The following is a 22,884-nucleotide window of genomic DNA, read 5'->3' as shown; positions in this document are numbered from 1 at the left end:
TGCTTTGACGACGAAAGGAGCGATCATCGACATGTATTATGAAATTTTAATCAAAGCTCTTGCTACCAGTGACAGTCTTTCTGTTGGCCCATATTATCACAGTAGTAGTAATAGTAGTAATAGTAATAGTAGTAGTAGTAGTAGTAGTAGTAGTAAACGTCCAACCTTTACACTAGCTAGTTAACTGGATCGAAAAAGCATCTACCTACATACCTAGGTACTTGGGTGTCTGCGCACACCTTGGACTGGCACAACAATTACCTGAGCAATAAGAAAGCAGGTATGCATCTGACAAAGTGATGTCACATAAAAATGTTCTTTCCCTTCAATGTAATTATCAACTCTCTATCAATCAACGATTATGCTGAGCTTCTTCGTGAATTCCCTCACTATGCAGCAACTGTTCAGGTTAAGTACACCATCCTGCCCAGGCTGGGCTCCCGGCGAGAGGGTCCGCATAGTCACACTTATGATCACTCTTGCGACAGCACCTCCAGCTTATTAGACCACGGGGGCAGTCTGTGTAAGTGCTGCACGCTGCAGGTCGCGGTTAGCCTTCTGGATGTTCAACTCAATGTGTCGATGCAATCGGAACTAATAGCCGAAGGAAGGAGTCTCGTGTCTATAGGGTGAATCTTACTATCTTGTGCGTGCACTCCACTCTCTTGAGACTTGCAGAGGTCGCTCGGATTTCTCCAGACTATAGGCTCTGTGACTTCCAAGATGACGGGGTCGCATGCCGACAGCTGGAGCATCTGGAAGGGATCGGATTCATCAGCGGGAACGACAATGCATCTATCGTCCCAGGAAATGGTGATTTTTCCAAAAGGGGAGTCTTCCTCGTCGCCCCGGACTATGTAGGCCTTCTTGGCCTCATACTCATAGTTGGTTATGCCGATGGTGTTGTCGTAACTGAAGCTCCAGTAGTGCTTGGTACCGGACGGGTGCACGTTGTAGATGATATAACCGTCGTCCTTTCTCTCGAACGTCCACTGCGTAGGGTCTTTGTCCTTCATGGCGTACAGGCGGCCACTTCGATGCACAACTGGAAGAGACTTATCTCCAGCGGTGGCATTCTGAGCAACGTGCATCGTCGCGTGGAATACGTCGCTACACGCTGGGTCATCCGAATTGGACGAAATTGAATGCCTGCTGGAAGTATGGCTGTTCGACTTCAGGATAGGCTGGTCATAGAGAGAGGCACCAAGACACGAGCCCGCGAGGCCAAGTGTCATGGCTCCCTGGAGAAGCTGTCGGACGGAAACCATTTTGATGAGTTGAAAAATCGACGTTTCCGTAAGTATACTTCAGACGGAGGAAGATAGGACAACGAAAGACCGGGAACGTTTGATTTTCGAAACCAAGAAGATCAATCATGCATGAGCTGTGAAGGATGTACTTATATGTGGCAATGGATCGTTTCTTCAAGAGCTGAACTGAGGTCTAGAATTCATGTCACAGGTAGCTTCTCACCAGCTAACCTGTGACGCAGAGACTACCGATGTCATGCATTCCTGATTTGATCATAAGAGCAAAAGATATTCCAAATACTGGGTCTTCTCTATACTTTAATGGGTTAATGATCTCGCGTGTTCAGTGTTTATCGTTCGTCACATCAAGGTTGAAAGCTTGGATGAACCAGTGGGGCTGGTTAATACATCTTAGATCTGGGGAAGGGTTTACGTACGTGGCTTTGATAGCTTCGGGGATATCGATACTGCTTTCGCAGCTCAGGAGCTTGAGTGGGTCTTTGTCACTGTAGATTCATATCATTATAAAAGCTCTCAAGGATGGATATGCAGTAAATATGGCATGCTGATTGGAGACGAATCAACACAGCATTCTCCAGTCATTCCCACCTTGTATACCTATTTCATATGAGAACCTCCAGGAGCAAGGACACTGCGGAAGCTGGAGTATGAACAACCGAGATCTGAGCCGCATCGCGATTCTCATTGGGATGTATTTCCTCTGATCCCTGCTGTACTCAGATTAAGTATGGTAGATCTCTGTGTGGGTCTGGCGTTGTTCGTGCCCGGTTTGCCGGGTATTAAGTATTAAATATCGTTTGCGGTGGATCTTCCCCCACCCCGAGACGGTCCGAGATGCCCATTCTTATGTCTCAAAATCGAGAATAAACGAAAATAAGCGGGATGGTTGTATTGCCGAACTTTTCAATTCTCGAAGATTTCGTATAGATGTGAGGGCCGTATATCCTGTTTCAGGAAACTGATAAATTGCTAGAATGTTGCATTATGGCCCCCGATTCTATCAGATATCATTGTCACCCATGTTGGCATGGCCGTTGATGGATTTAGAAAGTATTACATTAAGTGAAAGGAAATTTCATGTGACATCACTCTATCGCATTCATACTTACTTTCTTGTTGATCAGGTAACCATTTGTAGGCGCCCAAGTACCATATGTAGCTAGATACTTTTTCAGCCTAGTTAACTAGTAGAGGTGAGGTCACTGTAGCGTAAATGTTTCTTCTGAGGGTAAGGATATTCGAGAAGGCAACCTTGGTATGTATTCCAGTACATATGGTAGTATCCTTTGCACCGGGTCGTGCCCTATCTGCGTACGCATTTTGACTGTTTTCATGAAGTCTCCTTTAGTCGATATCTTTTCCCTTCACTATGCTTCTCCGGTCTAGAGCTCCTTCAGAGCTATCCCTGATCGCAGGTGGCTGCTCCTTAGTTTATAGCCGAACATAGCCACTGTAGTGATTTTGGCATTGGAAGGCTCCCGTTGTAGACCCTATTTGGCTTATCCAATACTGGAATACGCAGTAACTACTGCATCAGAGAAGTTGTATGTACCATTCGATCCCTGGAAAAACATAGCCTTTCTCCGTCCCATAGCTCTTATCAATAATGTCAGTACTTTCAATTAAACTGACAACCATGTTGCGAAAGTAGGTTTTTCTTGGCCAAGCCTACAGCCGTGTTGGTGAAGGACCACGGTTGAGCTAATCCTCTTATATTCAGGTGTAAGTAGCCCAGAAGTCTCTCCGAAGGGGTTCGTCTCTGATATTCAGTTGCCTATGGTCAAGATGAACATGATAACGTCAGCTCCCGACGAATAGATATTACCGCTCGGTACAGATCACCAATGCTTGTTATGTTGTACAGTATCAACTAAGATCAACCGTAGCAGGGCGAGGTAACCATGGGAAAATCAAGGTTCGGGCAGCCTGTGGCAGTTTAGGTAGATCCACTGTGCCAATCGAACTGCTGAATCCCACTGTCTGTGATACTGGGAATAATCCAATGGTCCGTTAAGATTGTTGAAGGCGAGATACTTCTCTTTGACTAAGCCTTAGGTACCATAACTATGTATGGTAGTTAACATTAGCCATCCGTCTTCCAATCTGATCGTTTCATCCTCTCATCTTACTGTTTAGTTATTCTACTGATGACTTGGCTGTGGATATAGTTCCTGATTTCCATCCACGGCTTGCATTGGTGCTGGCTTCCACGCTGATCGCTATCGCATTTATCGTCGTCAGGCGTTTCTTTATCCGGCGTCAATTCGCACCTCGCCATGGTTTCCAACCAGTGGCAAGATCCGTGAACGAAGATCCTTTTTTGGCACTCGATAAATACATTACTATGGATCATCCGCGCTCTCCGACAAGGGGGTTGCGAGCTTTTTCGTATCTACGGGAACACATTTACACTGACGAAGTTGCGGTGTCGTGCAATTTTGACCGTGGAGCCGAAAATATCAAAACAATCCTATTGGTATCAATTAATTTTAGGTAGGAACTACGGCATTGGTCACCCCCTTGAACCGTTCAAGCCACTATTAGGGACAGGGTATTTTTGATACTGATGGCGAGCGTTTAATCGGTTCGTCGTCTCTCGCGGATTGGCCCTGACCGCGTCCTTCGTGGGAATCAGACGACAACACTTGAAGTTACTAGTAATCGTCTCTAGATATAATTCGCTATCTTTCACCGCTTCTGTTTCGTCAGCAGCCCTCGAGAGCGCGTTGAGCCTTCGATATAGCATAGGAGAGAAGGCAAACCTCAACATTGAATAACTATATCCGAATGACCTCTTCTAATATACGCAAGACGAGAAATGCCACGTCCAAATCTTACAACTCCCTGGATTCATCAGGGGCCTACTTCGCGGAAGTAAAGTATCAGCCACGTCTTGATGCAAACCTGATATCGAACACGCAAGATCCCGTTTTTGAAATGTTGACACCGACATTTAGCTACTGTAACTAGCAATCGGCGACTCAAGGATTGTCGATGCAGGGAGATCGGCGATCGGGTAGAGTGGTCGCAGGTGCAGACCGCAATTCTGAACTGCCCAATGTTATCGCGCGAATACAGCCACCCTTGAATGCATTTCATCTTGAGACAAGGATGGACGACAGCCAGTTGCACATAAAACTCCTTACACATGGAATGTTGAGTCTACTTTCCAATTGGCAAGTATACATGCGGTACGTCATCACCTATAGTAGTTATGGACAATTTACTCTCTAGAACTTACAAGGACGCGATCGTAAACTTCTGCAATATTTCACTGTCTCAGTTTCACGGCTGCTTGAATATCAAGATCTAATCCTTGCAGACGTCTAAACTATTACTATTGCTTTGAAAGTTGAGATTATATATAAAACACAGCTACTAGAAATCTAATTACAATCTTAAATGTAGAAATAACATCGCTGAAAAGTACAGATTCGATAACAGGATAAGATATCAAATGTCGTAAATGCATGATTTCACCGAGATGGTCTCCAGACCGCATTAGTTTCGCTGAAGTCTTTGACTGGGTATATAGAAATCTCGTCCTCTCCCCATGGTCATCTAAGAGGTGCGAGCTTGAGAGACGTGGCTTGCGCGACCCGTGGCTTCGTCAAAGATATTGTAGCCGTAGTCAGCAGCGTTAGGCGGGGTGTACACTGAAAAGAACAATTGTCAGATTGCTTTCGCGTTAATATTCGCATTCTGGGGACTTACAGTGTAAAGAGACCGCCACCTGGGAGCTGCTGGGATTGTGTACTCGATGGAGACCGATCTTATCCGAGATATATGTCACTTCATTCGCTCCGTAGGTAGTCGATGATTTGACGGTCAGTGGCTTCGTATGACCAGGTTCATTATCGGGAGTTTCGTAAACGGTTTCATGCAATTCTCCACTCAGGACCTTCATGATGCAGTGCGCGTCTGCGTGGTCGTGGATAGGGGAGCCCTTTCCGGGATTCCATACAAGAAGAAGCTACGAGGACGAGGTCAGTTCAGTTCTGATTAGGTATATAGAAGGAGAGGATGTTAGGGTCGACTCACAATATTAGCCTTGTGGTTGATATTCTCAATAGCGTTGCGTGTGTAGTTCTTGCTGCGGTCGTTGTAGAAGTAACTGATCCAATCACTTGGATCTGAAATGTACTTCTGTGCCAGGGATATCAAGTATTGAGAATCGACATCTTCAGAAGAGATGCCACCGGATTCTCCTAGATGCTGCTTGACGTCTCGTATAAGGCCCTGGAGACTGTATCGTTCCGGGGGCGAATAACAAGGAGAGTACAGGTCCTTGTTTGTAGCAGCCGTGGCGGAGCTCGTGGACAGGACGGAGGTCGACATTTTTCGTGGTAATAATTGACGTAACGGGCTATTACTTGAGCTAATAATTTAGGCAGGATACACTGCTGAGAGATAGAGATGAACGCATTTTATATAAGATGATACCACGTCCTCAGATCATGGGTTGCGCGTCCATCGCCGATGGAGTTTCGACGTTCGGTGCTCAATCGGCGATCAACTACCCTCGCCTTTGTTTGGTTCGCCGAATGCTAGAAACCCCCAACACGAGCGGAACGCCCATTATGGTAAGGATCTCAACGTCCAGCTCGCTGGAAATAGACAAAAAAGGAATGAGCTCTTTGTATAATGTGCATAAATTATTTCTCACTATGCCTACTGATATCCAGAAAATCGTTGATTCAATTTATATCAAAGTCCGGAATAGGGGTAAAGAACGAATCATTATAGCAAGTTGGGTCAATAAAGGCGGGCACAACTTGCGGAAATGATATATCTTGTCCCTCTGAGAGTGCTGTCGCTGGGCGTGCGGCCCTATTCGTCTGTCCTTCATCCCTGGAAGTCGACGACGTTGGCATGAGATTCCTCAGTGGTTCTGTACTCCATCTCTCCATGGAATCCGACAGGGCTTCTGCTGCAGAAGTCCGCAAGCGATCGTAGGCAGCATCAGCTAGACTCCATATTCGTTTCGTACTTTTCAAGCATCCAAGAATTAGAATGACTCGATTATAGTGGTGATCAAAACACTCTTCCGTATGCTTGATGGATGTGGCTAGCTGGATCATCCCACATAGCACTAATGCGGGAATTACGAAAGGAGTATGTTTGGGGACATTCGGACAGATCGAAACGGCGTCTGAAATCCGTCGCGAAGCCTCAATGGCCTTGATGCTGTGGATTGGGCGGGTGAACGTTGATGATAGGTTGCGCGCGGTAACAGGCCAGAATCGTTCGTCCGCTTGTGGCAACACACGTTGAAGGTCACTTCGTGGGAGATGCAATAGCATACTAGCGTATGCGATCGTCATATGAGCTTGGAACATCATTTGATCGATATTTCCGTATGAATCGACAATGTCCAATTTTCTAGCGGGCAGGTGGTTGACCCAACTCACAAGCGCATTTTCGACAGCTTGCAGATGATCCCGATGGTAGTCTTGCAGCCGATTCAAGACAAGGACTCGGCTCAATATTGTGGCAGCCTCAATACGGTAGCTGAAGGAGGAGAAGACGGTCTCTTCAGGTGCGAAGATTCTGCGTTTAAAGTCAAGCATTGTCTGGGGTGCTGGGATGTCACAAACCCCGGTGTATGCGGACTCTTCGCAGGGCAATGCAATTTCCGAAGCCATTGTTCCGCAGAAAAAGCTATTCCCTTTGGACGAAGCTGTCATGAAGATATCAGTAATATACAACTCCCACCATGTCCTTCGCAGACTTTCTGCTTCGATACTGTTCTCCGGCTGCGTCGACATGGCGAACTCCTTGTGATTCAGGCCAAGCTCCAAAGCGATCTCAACGCTATGTGAGAGGGCATCTTGCGCGCCCGGCCACTCCCCACGGGCGTAGGTAGCGATTGAGTAGATCAACCAAGCCTGAACCATGCATGGCGATCGGTCTGGGTTGCAGGTCAGTTCTGTGAGCACTTTCTCTCTGTACTGCAGGATAGGGCTGGACGGGACATAGTGAGATCCAATAAAGTTCACCACTAATTGGAGGAATTCGGGGTACTGTCGGTCATGATACGTGGTGCTGGGGACCAAGATGGGATGAGCGACATGAAAGTTCTCATAATAGAGACGAACGAAGCGCTCATCGTGTGGGTTCAATTCCCGAATCTGGTCTGGTTGCTCTTCGTTTATGTCGTCCCTAGAAGGGACCCCGGGCCATGAGACCTGGCCAGCAGAAAAACTGGTGGGAGGTGGCGCGTGACGCAGTGGTGTGCTATCAGGCTGCTCAGGCAGAGGAACAGGTAAACCAAGATCCTTCTGGAGTCCTCTTTCTCGTTGTTTCATTGACCTTGAGCTGAGATCATGATCGGTGTTGGCGTTCAATTGATTGGGAAGGCTGGAAGTAGTCTGTCGGGCTTTCCTGCGGCCGCCTCGTCGCGAGGGAAGATATTGGCAGATATAGCCGTTCTGCAGACAACGTGAGCAGGTCGGATTGCGAGCATCGCATTTGAGATGCTGTTTTCGACACTCTGTGCACGCCAGTGCAGCAAGCCCATTAGCTTTAGATTTCGTTGTCATGGTCACCATGAATGTTGAGAGGGCAGATAACTGCGGGATTAAGCTCGGGGACTCAGTGCGTAGTTATACCCCGAGGGGCAAAATGCCTTCGGGAGTAGTTAGCGCTTACTTACTTACTGGACCTACAGTTTTTGCTAAGGAATTTAAACCTTTAAAACACGAATGTCTTAACAACAATCTAATCAAATCATTATCAATATATTATATATATACCTATATATATATATATATATATGTATCCTGAAGTTTTAGATTCCGCAGCAAAAACCGTGCACTAAGTAAGACCATGCACCGAGTGATTACTAGTTAGGTCCAGTATCAGTGAAATGCGGCTGACGGCTGTTAACAAAACACCCTTGAGCTGCCAGCGAGAAGTATCGCAACACTTTATGACTCGCTTTTTTTCTTGCAAGTAATCGAAAGGTAGTTCTAACTTCGCTGATGTCCTTTGCAAGACTAATTAAAGGGCCGTTCATACTGCAAGTAGCGGTTCATAGCACAGCAAATTGAAGACTTTTTAGTTTCTTCTGCAGGGACAAAACCTGTGATGGACTTGCAACAACGACCTGCAGCATCTCTCACCTCTTTGCCTATTGAGTGTAGGCAGTTGATATTGCGATTGCTGCCTGACATTACAACACTTCAAACTGCCATTCGCTCACATTCCTCCCTATACAATGCTTTTCTTGACCAAAAGAACGCAATCATTAAAAGCATAGTATCGAATATCGTCTCTTTTGATCTACTTCCAGAGGTTATCGCGGTCCTCAAGTCCTCACAGATCGAACCATGGACACGAGGGAAGGTCTTAGGAATCCTCCACTGCTATTTGAACCGCAGGATCCCTTCAAACTTCGAATATACCGTTAAAGATGCGATTTGCATGCAAAGGCTTCATCGGGTTATCGAGGCTTTCGTTGCGGACTTTGCAACCGCTGCACTGTCCGAAAACCCACTGAGTGGAGTCTCTGAAGACCCCACTGGTCTGCCCCTATCAGACAATGAAAAACGTCGGCTCATCAGCAGTTTCTATCGATTCGAGCTCTGGACATGGCTGTTTCAGACACGGAACCAGGACCACGAACGAAAGCCCAAAGAAACTACTGACTTTAGTCCGGAAGAGCAATGGGATATCTTCTTCCAGAAGCTCGCTCCGTGGGAGCTGGAACAGATGTATACTGTCCATGAGTATCTTTACCGAGAATTGTCCATACGTAAGTATCTGCCAATGTTTTAGAAGTCTTCTGTCCGCTGATTGTTGAGATAATCATAGCTTTCAATGAAGTTGCCGCTCATGACGTGCAGTGGGGTGTATGGAGTGTCAGGTACGATGATACCGAAGTATGGGAGGGCGACGGTATGAACGTCGCGAAGGATTATTATGTGAGCATTCCCGTGGTGACGCTCGAATGACCTTTCATACATTCTCACACTGTCCGCACAGATGTTTCGCGGTTTAAATTTCCTTCGGAAGGTCATCACGGCCAAGGGTTATGACGATCGTTATCGAATTCTAAATCCGAATTTTGATTATGCGGGTATGACCCTTTCAACCATAGTCAGATCTCTAAATTTGGAGGATGACCAAGTCCCGCTGGAGCGTTACGACGGCGAGAACCTGGAAGCTGTTCTTGGTAGTTCCTTCGTGAAAGATCCCGATCCCGGCCCAGCACAAGCATGGAAATGGACACATTTGAAATTGACACGATCGAATTTTGTGGGCTGTTGGTATATGCGGGACCTTCGGAGGAGAGGATACGTGATGTGGGATCAGTCGCGACTGGTACGATGGAGATTCTTTGAGAGCCCTGAGTGGCAATTTCCTGACGACCCTGACGACGAGGATGAAGAGCATGCTCGAGAGGAGGAGATGGAGAGATCATGGGCTCAGCGGAGACGGCTCTACAGGAAAGGATTCTTGGGTTGGTGGAGTGAGGGGGATGAATCTAAGCTGACCTGGAGAAGTATTGAATTTTCGTCGGATGAGGAGGACGATTGACGGTTGACATTGTTTCGCATCACTCAATGATATATGTGTACCTCTTTTGATTTCAGTTTCCAACGTTATGCAAAGACATTTTGCCTTTTAGCTTGGATCATCCTCTAAGAGCTACCAATTCCTTTCCCGCTTAGTAGTAATTACTTCTTAAGGTTTGTAGAAGTTGGTTCCAAGGACATTAGTACCCTGCCAATCATCTTGAATTCTTAGTGTTGGCATAAGCCTAGAGGCCGTTTTGCCCACACCTTAGTAGACATTCCTATCCTTAAACAGCGTACCGAGCTCACTGGATGTGAGTCCTAGGAGACGAATATCCTACTATTTTGCGCTAATCTGGGTCTTCACGGTCCCAATCTGGTGCTGCGAGACAATCGCCCGCGACTCGATCTCCTGCACCAACTGTGACGACACACAGAATTTAGCCGCTGATATCAAAATACCACTTACAGATGAATGTTCCATGTCCACACATGCTTTCTGCAACGCTTCGTTGGGAATCGATACTTTTGGATTTAGTCTCATTATTAATATGTAAGTTCATAGGGTAGCTCCGCAAGTGTCAAGGCGCTTGGCGAAGGAACCGTCGCTGTCCCGAAATTTCCCTAGACTAACCCTAGCCAAAGGCTTTCTAACATTTTGGTACCGAGAGAGGCCAAGTATAAAGATAGGAAAAACAAATAACTGCATCTGGAATAATACCGTGCGGTGAATCACTGTATTCAAACGCCTTTCCCAGTCGGGATGTTGAAAAGAACAGCTGGTTTACCTTCCTGATATCCTTGGTCGACCCGAAAGTAACCGATGCGGTCAAACTGAATGATGCTATCTTTAGCAAGGTTCGCAACATTGCAGTCGGCCCAGGCTTTGGTCCGAAATTCAGTCTTTGGCGTAACGAATGAAAAGAGGTCATCCTCTTTCTCAAGCTTATCCTTGCTGATTAAGTAGTCAAAGTCGACCAGATCGACAGGAATCATATTGACTGTTTCTTTTGCCAGCCAAGTCACCTTCTTCTCCGTCTTCTTGAAGTCGCCTTCGAGGTGAAGGTTTAATGTCAATCCCAATACAATTCCAGATTCATCTCTTGAAATGTTTGTAATGATCGCATTCCCCCAGTTCATGAGTGTGATTTCCTCAGTCACTTTGAATGATGTAGCATCTTCCTGGCTTAGGAGGATCTCTTTAGAAAAGAAGACCTTTTTCGTACCCAAGGCGGCATTTTTGTTGTGCTTTGGCTTATCCAAAGAGCTGGTCTCATCAATCCCATTGACAGTTGCTATAACGGCATTGTGCTTGGGAATAGCTGTGTATCGGGGGGCAATCGGATCAATGTACTTTTTATTGGTAGCCCAGAACGAAGTCCAATCAAGATTGATCACGTTTTGACTCGGCCCTTGTTTCAAGATGAACTCTCGAAGTGCGGGGACTGTCATTCCCCTACGCCGTATACCACGAACAGTGGGCATTCGAGGATCGTCCCATCCCCAGACAACACCCTTATCAACTAAGACGGTAAGCTTTCGCTTTGAAAGCACAGTTCGGACGAAGTTGAGGCGCGAGAAATCCCAAATATCCACGGGACGAATGCCAAGAGCCTCCTGGATCCAGGCATATTGTGGATTCCGGTCCCGATACTCATTGGTCCGGAGAGCATGCGTGACTCCCTCAAGAGAATCAAGAAAGGGAGCACAGAAATCATATGTCGGATAGATCTTCCAAGTTGTTCCAGTTCGGTGGTGAGGCTGGAGATTGCAGCGATAAATGACTGGGTCACGCAGACATTTCACTGGGTTATCAACGGAGATCTTAGCACGAATGCACCATTCCATGGCCGAACCAGCCTTCATCTTTTCAAACTGGGCAAGGCTATCCTCAACGCTCATATCCCGGCATGCACTGGGAATTCCTTTTCCCCTTTGCTCCCCCATAACTTCCTTCGGTGTGTTGTCTGCATATGCCTTGCCAAGGCGAATAAGCTTCACACAACCTTCATACATCTGCTGGAAATAGTCGCTGGAATAGGAGATTCGATCAGGTTGGATTCCAAGTAATGCCAAATCTTCCACGATTGAATCCTGGAACTCCGCAGATTCGCGGGTGGGGTTAGTATCGTCAAATCGACAGATAAGGACACCGCGTGACTCAGCACCGAGGTATTCGTGGGCGAAATAGTCATTTAGCAAAGCTGCCTTCGCATGACCAATGTGAAGATACCCGGAGGGCTCTGGGGGAAACCTAGTAACGATCCCGTTTTCGGTGTTTCTCAGGCCAATATTATAGCTTCCACCGGCTGCACTCGCTGCAGCCTTTTTCTGTCGCGCAGCATTGCTGAGATCTGCAACGACAGCCACAATCCAAGGATTAGTGACTTCGATGAACTCGAACCAACGGCTTATATTGACGTAGTTTCGACGGTTGGTAGCCACTCTGTTCCCACGAAGAGCACCCCAGACAGCAAGGTCGGCCAAGGTCAGTGAGTAGCCAACAACGTAAGAACGTAATGCGAGGTGCGATTCCAACTCCTTCATGGGTTGTTCCAAGGATTTGAAGTTGGGAACTGCAAAATCCGCAGAACGATGCAGCCATTCATCGACCTAATAGATGATGAGCAACGTCGGAAGACTACACAGAAGGAATCACCAACAAACCTCATTTCTATTTACTCCTCTAGGAAGTACGCTTTTGTCTAGCAAGTATAGCAAGACGGATCCATGAACGATGGCATCGCCATTGTTCGTTGTAAGTATCACTTTCTCGTTCCCCTTTCCTGGTGACTCCACATCTTTGCACTCAAGCACAAATCCATCATGAGGGTTGCTCTGCTTGATGTGTGATGCTGCAAGCATCGCAGGAAGGACAAGGGCACCATTTGCCCTTGAGGCAATCGTAAGAACGGCCATTTAGTTCGGCCTCAAACAAAGTTGACTTCGAAGTCTTATGTCTCGACAAGTAGGTTTCGTTGATAAGACAGCAGATCCACGGGGCGTAGTGGGGGATCGACATCGACCGGTTTAGCCTAATTCACACTAGTTCGACTATGTTTCTCTATTTCTACTCCTAACATGGTCTAATCGCACTACTTGATAACTATCCCTTGCCAATTCACGTGGAATAAACACTCACTGCATGCGATATCCACTTCAAGTTTGTGGCATACTCTGCTTTTTAGGACATTTCTTGAGTGTAAGTTTTGTGATTTCGCGAAAGCAGCAAGAACAAAGTGAGTGATTCCTATCAATTGATCTGATGGATTGCTACCAGACATGTGCCAGGAATTTATCTTCCTTTTATATCCGCTGGTGGGCCGCAAGATCCTTTGTTTGTGCTTGGGGTAGGGCTAGACCTACTCCCGATACATACTGTCCAATCTAGATTAGATTTAGAGGAATAGAAGGGTTGCATTGCTGCACATCAATTACCAAGCGTATCTTGAAATATGCATTGATTTTCTGAAGTGTTGATCTCAAATGAATCTCAGTTGGCAACTTGCAAGGATAGCGGAGGCTGTAGGCTATCGAGAAGGACCCGTGAATTCTGATCGAGTTCGAGATACTAGAGCTGTGCAGCCCATGTTTCTCTTTGGTTCATGCAGGAGCTGATAAAGGGGGTGGAAAGCCTGGATTCCAAGTACTTAACTACCTATCTAGAATCCGTGCATCTTATCGACGAGCGCTAGCGAGGCGATGATAAATGCCAGCTCGGCGTAGTGCCAAAAACTCTCAGCATGGTTCCGAATCCTGTCGACTTCTTGGCACCACGCTGAGAGATTTTGCTTCTAACCTGTTTAAAATTATTATTAGGTAGGTAGGCAAACAATGCTGACCTATCTAGTTATTCGGTTTGACTACCTAGGTAGCGTAGATAGACTATCTATGCCCGCGATCTATGGATAAATCAGGGGGCTTCCTTTGTGCTAAGCCTCTTTCTAATTAAGTTAACTAATGTTATCTATGGATGGGTTTCCCGCTTCTTTCTTTTTTTTTTTTTTTTTCTTTTTTTTTTTTGTCTAATGAGGTGACTTTATTTAGTTTATTCTTACTGTTTTCTTAGTGCCTGTAGAATTCCTCGTAGATATAGACTAAGAGGGACGTCTCTAACACCAGCTAGTTATGTTTTAAAGTAGCTGTCAAACCCTGAAGAAGCATAAATCTCAGGTCTTTGATAGGGAAGGAAACTTCTGGAGTATCGTTGTGTGCTATTTCCACAACTTTATTCCTCTGCTTGTGTTAGAAATTTCCGAGAGACTGATGGTAAATTGGGACAGGTTGTTAAACGCGCCTAGGCTTAAATTATAACTCATTCCAAAACAGAATATGCAAGGCAAAACCTTTTATTTTCTTAGCTATCTATATTTTTAGCGAGAATCTTTGCTTCTATAATTTAAAGCGGAATACATAGCCTATGTCTATATTTATAGGCGACAAGTAGCGCTAGATTAGACTGCGGCACGAATCTATTCAATTTCAGACTGGCCTAGTTCTACTGCTATACGAGACCTCTCTGGAACTTAGGAGACGAAATTAATCAAAGTATATTTTTTTAGCTTCCCGCACGTGGGGAGCTTACCTTTTGTATTACTGAAACGTAAATCATGGATAACCCAACCGATACTATGCAAACACAAAGCAAACTCTATGCTTGTTCATTCTCTCGTTATTCAGGCCAAATCCTCAATGAACTGTCGACGGTATATGCGGTTTGGTCTGGTATTTCAATATTTAATATGTGACGTAATTGACTACGGCCTACTGGACATGAGATGTGATTTTCCGATTTTATATTTCCCAAAGCGGATGGAGATGTTGGTATAAGAAAAAGTCGACTTAACAGATGAATCTCTATCTAGATTTTCCTTTTTATACCCCATTTACAATTATCGTTTATTTTACTTTTATTCTGACTAATTATTATACTAATTAATAAAAAATGAAACTCGCCGTCTTCAGCGCCAAGTCCTACGACAGAGAATATTTCCAATCTATCCAACGTTCCCTCTACCCTTCCTACAAAGTCCAATACCACAGTTTCTCCCTTTCCAACGAAACCGTCTCCCTAGCCAGCGACTGTCAGGCAGTATGCGTCTTCGTCAACGACGTGCTCGACTCCACTGTTCTCTCAGCCCTTCAACAATACGGCGTCGGCGCAGTTCTCCTTCGATGTGCGGGATTCGATAACGTCGATCTTCCAAAAGCTGAAGAACTGGGTATCTTCGTCGCACGTGTTCCGGCATACTCGCCTGAGTCCGTGGCGGAATTCGCAGTCGCGTTGATCCAGGCGCTGAATCGCAAGACGCATCGTGCGTATACTCGTGTTCGGGAAGGGAATTTTAGTCTTGATGGTTTCATTGGATTCACGTTGCATGGTAAGACGGTGGGGATTGTTGGGATTGGAAAGATCGGGATGGCCCTGGCGAAGATCCTTCGGGGTTTCGGATGTCGTTTACTCGCGTACGATCCGTATCCGAATGCAGAATTCGAGAAATTCTATGGGAATCTCGTATCGTTTGATGAGCTGTTGGCGCAGAGCCATATTGTCAGTCTCCATTGTCCGCTCTCGAATGCTACAAAGTATATCATCAATGAGTCAAGTCTGGCGAGGATAAAACCCGGGGCGTTACTGATCAATACCTCTCGTGGAGGATTGGTGGATACGAAAGCAGCGATTAATGCGTTGAAGTCGAAACGGCTCGGTGGTCTCGCTCTGGATGTGTATGAGGCTGAATCGTATCTTTTCTATAATGACCATTCTTCCGAGATTATTCAGGATGATGATCTGATGCGATTGCTCACGCTTCCGAATGCGCTGATATATGGTCATCAGGCGTTCCTGACGGAGGAAGCCTTGACTCAGATCGCTGAGGTGACGTTTCGGAATCTGGATGATTATGCTAATCAGAGGAAGTGCGAGAATTCTTTGGTTCAGGGAAGAGATATACTTGTGTCTGGTGATACGCAACCAGTACGGATTTGAATTATGTGACTTCGGATACTATATGTGTGATGGTTACTTGCGCTGAAGCTTGGGAAGTTGCTTGATAAATTTATTTTAACCCGGTTGTATTCTGAGTAAATTATTTCAATGATTCCATCTAGTTATGTAGCCTTTTATTCGTAGTTCCCAAGACATAATATTCCCGATAAAAGACGTTCCCCGAGGCGAACCTCCAGGCTGCGCTCGACGGTCGCAAAAGCTTCAGGTTGGAATGTGTCGCACCAACTGAAGACAGTGTGTACTGGTAGCTACTTCGTTTTATCTTATATTGTTTGTAAGAATTCAGTTTCATATGTAGTATTCATGAATTGTATTATTTGTAAGTCATAACATAACACGGGAGATGTCGTCTATTCTATAAACCAATTCCCTTCCATCTATGCCAAGTGGGTATCGTATCCCGATAAGAAAGCCATCGTGTATATACATAGCAGATCCAAGCAAAATTCCTCAGATCACAAAAAAGAATTCGAACAAGTTCCTTACAGCTGGGTAGGCTGGAAGGAGGCAAACTCGGCGCTTGCAGGAGGGTCGTGGCTGGCAATGCCCTTCTCGAGCTCCTCCTCCGGAGGCTCCTCATTGTAAAGACCATATTCGTAGGCCTTAGCCTCAAGCTCCTCATCCTGGAGCTTCGGAAGGTCATGCGAAGCCTTGACATAGCTGATGTTCTCATGGTTGCCCTTGGCGAAAATAATATCGATCTCCTCCAGACTGCGGTTGGCAGTCTCAGGGTAGAAGAACCAGATGAATGGCAGGAAAGATGCGTTCATGGCCGCGAAGAACAGGTAGGTACCCCATCCAATATGCTCAACCATGACAGGGGTGATCATAACGACAGTGAAGTTGAACAGCCAGTTGCTGCAAGTAGAGACGGCGTTGGCCTTGGCACGAGTCTTGATAGGAGAGATCTCGGCAGGGTACAACCATGGCAGGGGCAGCCAAGTAGCACCAAAAAAGGCCATGTAAAGGAACAGACCAAAGACAGCACCCTTGGCACTCGACGGGTCTCCGGGGATCAAGCAAGCGAAAGTAATGGTCATGGCCGTCAGCTGACCGAATGTTCCTCCCAAGAAGAGCTTGCGACGACCGATCTTCTCGATGAAGAACCAGGAGAACGTAGCGAAGATGGCATAGACAATCATGTTGATACCACCAATCAACAGCGACATGTTCTCGGACTCATGCAGAGACTGCTTGAGCAATACGGGAAGATAGTAGATGACCGCATTGCAACCACTGAGCTGCTGGAAGATCTGGGAAGAAGAACCGATCAGCATACGGCGGAAGTGCTGGGTTCTGCCGTGGGTCAAAAGGTCTCTGAACGAGGTCTTCCGCATGGCACCAGAGCTGTAAGAGGGCGGGTCAGTATTGGTCATTCTGAAGAACTGAGCCTGACAGGGGGAACCTACGCCTTGATCGAGTCGAGAACCAGCGACTTCTGCAGCTGAGTGCGGGGATCATCGATCTCTGTACCTGCCAGTGCGGCCAGCACGTATTCACCCTGCTCGATCTTGTCTTTTGTGATCAAGTAACGGGGAGATTCGGGCAGGTAGGTCATTCCAACAATGATGACGACACCGAAAACGATCTGGAAGGCAATAGGGAAACGCCAGACGAGGTCGGGAGGGCCGAAATGTGCGCCATAATCGATCCAGTATGCAATGACAGTTCCAATAGCAATCACACCTCCTTCGATACAGATCAACAAACCTCTGTTCTTGGCATGGGAGCACTCGGCCTGGTAGGTCGGGATTGTAGAGGTGTTCATGCCGTTGCCAATACCCGTGATTGATCGACCGAAGAAGAACTGCAGCAGGGGGATATGGCCTGGGAAAGCAGTGACCTGGATGATAACACCGATGATCATGATAGATGCTCCGAGGATGATCATCCTTCTGCGACCGAGACGGTCACCAAATATGAGTGCGAAGACAGCACCAGCCAGACATCCTATATGGTTGAATAGTTAGCCTTGGTGGATGTCCAGGGATGTACTATTCAGGAGAACGGCATCACCTACCAAGCTCGTAAATGGCTGTTACCAAGGCTTGCATGGTGTTATTGTTTTTAGTGGCGGTGAAGACATCGTTGAAGGCGGCGTCACTAATGATTCCAGACATAACACCCTCTATGGTTGTGTTCCGTTAACTATCTTCCGTTCTGTTGGAGCCAACGTGAGGCAACTCGAGGGGACTGGCACTTACGATCATATCCGAATAGCAGGAAACCCATAGTCGCGACCGTAGACACGGTCAGCGACAGTGGGCGTCCGGACATACCAGCGTAGGTGGGCGCCATGGTAGACTATATGGGATGGACGACCTCAATGTCTTAAACAACGCAACCATCGAAAGAGAGATGGGGTTAGTGTAGGGTTTGCTCGAATCCGGGTTCCTAGTCTTTGTCTGGTCCCTGATATTCAACCACCGGTTATCAAAAGGAGGTTGTTCTTTTTCTTTTTAATCTGGAGGAATAGACTCAGGAAGAAGAACTGGGGAAGAAGAAAAGGGGAGGATCCAAGGTTTAAAGGGTTTCCTGATCGTGGGGAGGACGTCGTGGCAACAGCACGCACGCAGAGCAGAGTAAGAGTAGAGCATAAGAAGGGTGTGGGGAGTGTTTCCCCGACACTCCACCACTTCTCCCCGTACGGAGTATGGTCTTACTGGAGTAGTCGACATTGCCCTGTGCGATTGTATAGTCGTGGAGTTGAATGCTTGAATCATGGTGATCGTTGGCTAAGCATTTGGGCTGCGGTTCCACTGGTCCCCATAGCGATATGGAGCATGTCGGCCACCGTGACATCACACGTCCGCGCTTCTTCTTCTGTCTTTTCTCTTTTCTCTTTTGTCTTTCTTTTTTTCGATAAGAACCGATCGACGATGGAGTAGTTCCTGAAGGTCCATAGTCCAATGAGACGACCACCGGTGGAGTTCTCAGTGAGGCTTTTGCAAAACAAAGAAAGCTTGTTCGACGACACGCTGCATCAAGCTAAGTGCGATATCCGACATCCTGTCGGCCGTTGTGCGGCGAGTGGCGATATCTCGTGGCCCGTTGCATTGCTCCGGAACTATCAAACCGCGTGCGATGCCATGATGATGCTGATGATGATGAAGTCGGGGGAAGAAGTGGCCATTACGTCGACCGTGCGTCCGGGAGCAAAGCTTCCTCGCGTACTCGAGAGTAGTAGTAACTACTTAGGTAGTAGATAGACTAGGTATGGTACCTAGGGATGGTAGTTAGTCTACTCTCGTTGCTACTCGTTGCTACTCGACCGGGAAACGAAGGCGGTCGGAAGCAGCACAACCAGCATTCCAACCCGGAATCGGGTCGGCAGATGGCCGAAAACAAGCACTTCGTTCGTCGGCAGAACTACTCTAGATACTCGGACATCACTAGCAACCAACCATCGATCATTCGTTATGTGATTATGGTATTATCCTTATCCGATGCATAACTATGGGATTATGGGATTATGGGATTACTCCGTAGTACTAGCGATTCCGTAGAAATCCACTGTCTGGTAACCAACCAAGACAGCCCGTCCCCTCTCCTCCCCCTGCTGACTCAGCGCGAGCGGGCCTCTGCTGGGTCAGTATGGTAGTTAGTTAACTATAACTGTTACTTGGTAGAGTATAGATAGATAATAATTCTGACCTCCTCCTGTGCTTACTCCAGCCGGAAACCGAGTCTGTATTTGGTCGTCGTCTAGCAGGGTCATAGTCTATCTATGGCCGGTCTAGCGGTCAGCGTTGTTCGCAGATCCAAAAGAATCACAGCGTGCTGCGACGATGATCCCCATCTTACATGCGCCGAGCCCTCCCCGGTTGCGAACAATGCATGGAACGGGAAATCAAAGTGGACAAGGACATCGTGAAGCGCAAGTTAAGTTTGCCCACCGCTGCCTTCGGGCCAACTTCTTGCTTCGGTCGGCATTTATCGTTGTCCGAATGCACCGTCGGCTCCCGAGTCCTGTTTTTTGCGTCAGTCGGGAGGCCCGACTCAGATTCCGTCTGGCTGTCGATCAGCTGCGAAGCTTTCTGGTAAGCGCCAAAAAAAAAGAAAGAAAAAAGAAACAGCCCAATCGATGGTGGCGCTGCGTGAAGAAGAACAGTCTAATGCCTTCTTTGGGACATTTTGATGCGATTCGATGTAAGAGCACAAGAGAGGAGAGGAGAGCACAAAATCCATATACTCCCACACCATCATGATCAATATTAATGCCACAGCCCTGTGTGCCCCAGCCCCCACTTCTCTCCAGGTCCTCTCCAGTCCCCGTCGGTTGTCCCCCTCCTTCCCCGACCGTCCGCCCCGCAGAGGGTTGTCCACCCGGTGGGCCGATGACGCCAGAGCTGGCTTCCGTCCACGGACCCCGTTACGACAACGCACCCGGTCGATTATTCGGCACGCGCTGCTGTGTATTATTCTCTGCAGACTCTACTCCGTAGTTAAGTTAATTAAATATGTATTAATACCATGTTACTCGATGCATAAAAAGTATCGAAAATTCTGCATCTTGGCATGCAGCATCGGTGCACGATGGTGTTGGGCTTCTGTCGTCATCTGCAGGGTTAATTGTTACCTTAGGTAGAGGCCTCCAGTACCTACCTAGGTATCTACAGTATATCGTAGGGAACCCGATGGTTCACGGCAGTTCTAATATGCCCTGGGATTAACGCCGAAATGTCCGAAGTTTGTCCTGTTGATTATATTATTGGGTTTATCAACTCATACCGAAGTTACCATAAACGCTGTCTAGAGCACGCTACATTCATAATTGTCGTCATCGGGCTGATCAAACAATAAGGGTTTCTCTCTCTCAACAGTCTTACTGTGCTTGTGCTTATTCACAGTTCCACATGTAACTAACTAACTATCAATGGCCATCCAGGAAGCGTGTCACGACCTCCGCAAATTCTGCTGGCTTCTCCACCATCGGTAGATGGCCAGCGCCCTCGAGGACGTGCAACGCAGACGGTCTGCCGTGACTGCTGGCCATCTCCTTCATCGTCTGCGGCAAGACACCGTCCCCACCCCCCACGACAAAGATGCCCCGCGTCCCCGAGGCCTTCATGTCTGTTTGCATGTCGTAGTCGAACAGCGCCTGCACGCTGTGCTGGAACCCCTTGAGGCTGTTGCCGCGTATCATCTCGCGGACGCGTTCGATCCGCGCGTGCAGCACACCGTTATCATAGCTTCCGGGCACAAACCACCGGCGGACCGTCGCTTCCGCCAGCTCCTGTCCGACGATGGCTTCGCCCTTGGCGTTCGAAGCACCCTCCTGGATCGCGATAGCAGCACGATCTCCCCAGGCTTTCCGGTTGCCAGACGGACTCACGGCGTTGGTGTCGCAGCTGACAAAGCCCGCTACCCGCTCCGGGTACTGCAGGGCCGTCTTCAGCACCGTCGCGCCGCCGAGACTGACCCCGATCACCGCCGCCGCCTGGGGCACGCGGAGGGCGTCCAGCAGGGCGACGAGATCCTCCGCCAGGACGTCGAGGGTCACTGGGCGTGCGCCAGACTGCCGGAGACGCCCGCGCGTGTGATAGCGCAGCACGCGGTAACGACGGTTCTGCGGCTCCTTGAAAAAGGCGTCCAGGAAATAATCCCAGATCCCCCATTCAACCAGGATGGAGTTGCTCAACACCAGCAGCGGGGCATCTGGCTCCCCAGCCCCTTCGAGACGATACGGGAGCTCAACACCGTCGCGAGTCGTGATGTATGACTCGATCGCAGCCCGACGGCCGTCGGACGCGGGGAAGGTCTTCGTCTTGCCATCTGGGGAAACGAAGGGTGCACTCCCGGTATTCAGCGCACCCAGCTCGCGTGGTGCTGGCCCAAAAGTGTAATACCAAGAATATGCCCGGCGACGCTTGTCCTTGACGACGCTTGTGTTGATCTCCTTTGTCCAAGGCGTGGTCGTCGACGCCTGCCATTCGGGACCGCCCAGTCCGTTGTTGGCGGAATATTCATGCAGGGTAAGGTACTCGACCTCATCATGCTTCTCGATCTGGGAACTGGCGAATCGCCGCGTACGCAGCCATCCCGGCACCTTGGATAGCAGTGGGATATGTTCTTCGCGGTACCATCGATCGAGCTCCTTCTCCTTGCCTGGATGTACGGTGGTGCTGAGAGCAACAAGGACGCTGCCCTCTACGGGCGCGTTAAGTTCCTCCAGTGGCCGGAAACCCTCGACGTGCTGGTCATCCAGCAGGTCATACAACCGCCGATCCACTGCGATCTTTGCCATTGTTTCCTTCTCACGCTCACTCTTGACACCAGGTTCCCGGAGCGTCGTGTAGGGTGCCTTGGTCAGCTCCGACATATCAGCGACATCGTAGAGAGCCACCCACTCGGGCAGGCCCTTCCCCGGTCCATCCAGGTCCGTGGCTCGGTAGCGAAAACCGTTCTGGATGGACGGGAGCCGCAGACGAAGAGGGCCATGTTCGTTGTTATACCAGTCGTGAAACTCTGCATCCGACAGGCCGTCCTGCGGCTGCATCGTTACGTATAGAAGCCCCGGCGCCATGATTGTCACCTGCAATCAATTGTAAAGGTGCAGTCACTAGTAAAAACAAAGTCCTAGCACTTTTGCCTCTTAAAATCCAACAAGTGAGGAAACAGTGATTAAAAAAAAAATAAAAACAGTAAAACAGACACGAAGACGGATTCCCCGCATCCAGGCGGGAAAGTATATACCACCGCGATCCGACTCTGACTGCCGAACCCGCAAGAATAATCGCGAGCTCCTATCCTGGGTCACGTGCAACTAAAGCTTATGTACCGTGGACAGTTGATGGTCCTCCAGAGGTAATACTTGCATTTGGTTTTGATTAAAATTTACACTTCAGGGATGGTACATCCTCATTTCCACTCGATTTAATCCTAATGTGTGTTATTCCGTTCAACCAAGGATTAAACACGGGATGAGATTTAATTATCCCCAAGTAGATATCTACACGAAACAATCACATATTAATTCTCCTATATATATCTAGGTCTAAACACATATACAGAGGTGATTGACCTAAGGTACTATAGTCTAAATATATTACCGCGCGTAGAGTTTGCGTAAAAGTCGCTAATG

General features: G+C 47.7%; 8 protein-coding genes across 8 annotated transcripts; 2 read left to right on the top strand and 6 right to left on the bottom strand.

The window, feature by feature from the left end:
* Positions 1-62: 62 nt before the first annotated feature.
* C8Q69DRAFT_448508 (hypothetical protein) lies at positions 63-1,268 on the bottom strand (the record flags this gene model as incomplete). Its single annotated transcript, XM_028629293.1, has 3 exons — positions 63-165; positions 210-261; positions 641-1,268. 3 exons carry the CDS (start codon positions 1,266-1,268, stop codon positions 63-65), a joined length of 783 nt encoding a protein of 260 aa, XP_028481107.1.
* A 3,277-nt stretch (positions 1,269-4,545) lies between these two features.
* On the bottom strand, positions 4,546-5,776 carry C8Q69DRAFT_482637 (cysteine dioxygenase). Its single transcript, XM_028631667.1, has 3 exons — positions 5,313-5,776; positions 4,986-5,244; positions 4,546-4,927 (listed from the first exon to the last, which is right to left on the bottom strand). The coding sequence occupies exons 1-3, from the start codon at positions 5,607-5,609 to the stop codon at positions 4,833-4,835; spliced, it is 651 nt and encodes a 216-aa protein (XP_028481106.1). The 5' UTR covers positions 5,610-5,776; the 3' UTR covers positions 4,546-4,832.
* Positions 5,777-5,878: 102 nt separating this feature from the next.
* On the bottom strand, positions 5,879-7,861 carry C8Q69DRAFT_482635 (putative C6 transcription factor). Its single transcript, XM_028631666.1, has one exon. It carries the CDS (start codon positions 7,820-7,822, stop codon positions 5,969-5,971), a length of 1,854 nt encoding a protein of 617 aa, XP_028481105.1. The 5' UTR covers positions 7,823-7,861; the 3' UTR covers positions 5,879-5,968.
* Positions 7,862-8,360: 499 nt separating this feature from the next.
* On the top strand, positions 8,361-9,812 carry C8Q69DRAFT_448505 (hypothetical protein; the record flags this gene model as incomplete). The annotated part of the gene is made up of 3 exons (XM_028629292.1): positions 8,361-9,027; positions 9,087-9,196; positions 9,258-9,812. The coding sequence occupies 3 exons, from the start codon at positions 8,361-8,363 to the stop codon at positions 9,810-9,812; spliced, it is 1,332 nt and encodes a 443-aa protein (XP_028481104.1).
* A 620-nt stretch (positions 9,813-10,432) lies between these two features.
* On the bottom strand, positions 10,433-12,801 carry C8Q69DRAFT_185658 (glutamyl-tRNA synthetase). The gene is made up of 2 exons (XM_028625920.1): positions 12,458-12,801; positions 10,433-12,403 (listed from the first exon to the last, which is right to left on the bottom strand). Exons 1-2 carry the CDS (start codon positions 12,707-12,709, stop codon positions 10,532-10,534), a joined length of 2,124 nt encoding a protein of 707 aa, XP_028481103.1. The 5' UTR covers positions 12,710-12,801; the 3' UTR covers positions 10,433-10,531.
* A 1,861-nt stretch (positions 12,802-14,662) lies between these two features.
* C8Q69DRAFT_482629 (hypothetical protein) lies at positions 14,663-15,896 on the top strand. Its single transcript, XM_028631665.1, has one exon. The coding sequence runs from the start codon at positions 14,736-14,738 to the stop codon at positions 15,777-15,779; it is 1,044 nt and encodes a 347-aa protein (XP_028481102.1). The 5' UTR covers positions 14,663-14,735; the 3' UTR covers positions 15,780-15,896.
* A 310-nt stretch (positions 15,897-16,206) lies between these two features.
* On the bottom strand, positions 16,207-18,178 carry C8Q69DRAFT_185636 (general substrate transporter). Its single transcript, XM_028625919.1, has 4 exons — positions 18,005-18,178; positions 17,821-17,928; positions 17,210-17,750; positions 16,207-17,147 (listed from the first exon to the last, which is right to left on the bottom strand). Exons 1-4 carry the CDS (start codon positions 18,096-18,098, stop codon positions 16,283-16,285), a joined length of 1,608 nt encoding a protein of 535 aa, XP_028481101.1. The 5' UTR covers positions 18,099-18,178; the 3' UTR covers positions 16,207-16,282.
* Positions 18,179-20,289: 2,111 nt separating this feature from the next.
* On the bottom strand, positions 20,290-22,671 carry C8Q69DRAFT_482623 (Alpha/Beta hydrolase protein). The gene has a single exon (XM_028631664.1). It carries the CDS (start codon positions 22,324-22,326, stop codon positions 20,674-20,676), a length of 1,653 nt encoding a protein of 550 aa, XP_028481100.1. The 5' UTR covers positions 22,327-22,671; the 3' UTR covers positions 20,290-20,673.
* Positions 22,672-22,884: the final 213 nt, after the last annotated feature.

The sequence above is a fragment of the Paecilomyces variotii genome (genome assembly GCF_004022145.1).
Source record: "Paecilomyces variotii strain CBS 101075 chromosome Unknown C8Q69scaffold_20, whole genome shotgun sequence".
In the NCBI taxonomy this organism is placed as follows: Eukaryota; Fungi; Ascomycota; class Eurotiomycetes; order Eurotiales; family Thermoascaceae; genus Paecilomyces; species Paecilomyces variotii.
This window is presented reverse-complemented; position numbering and strand designations above follow the sequence as displayed.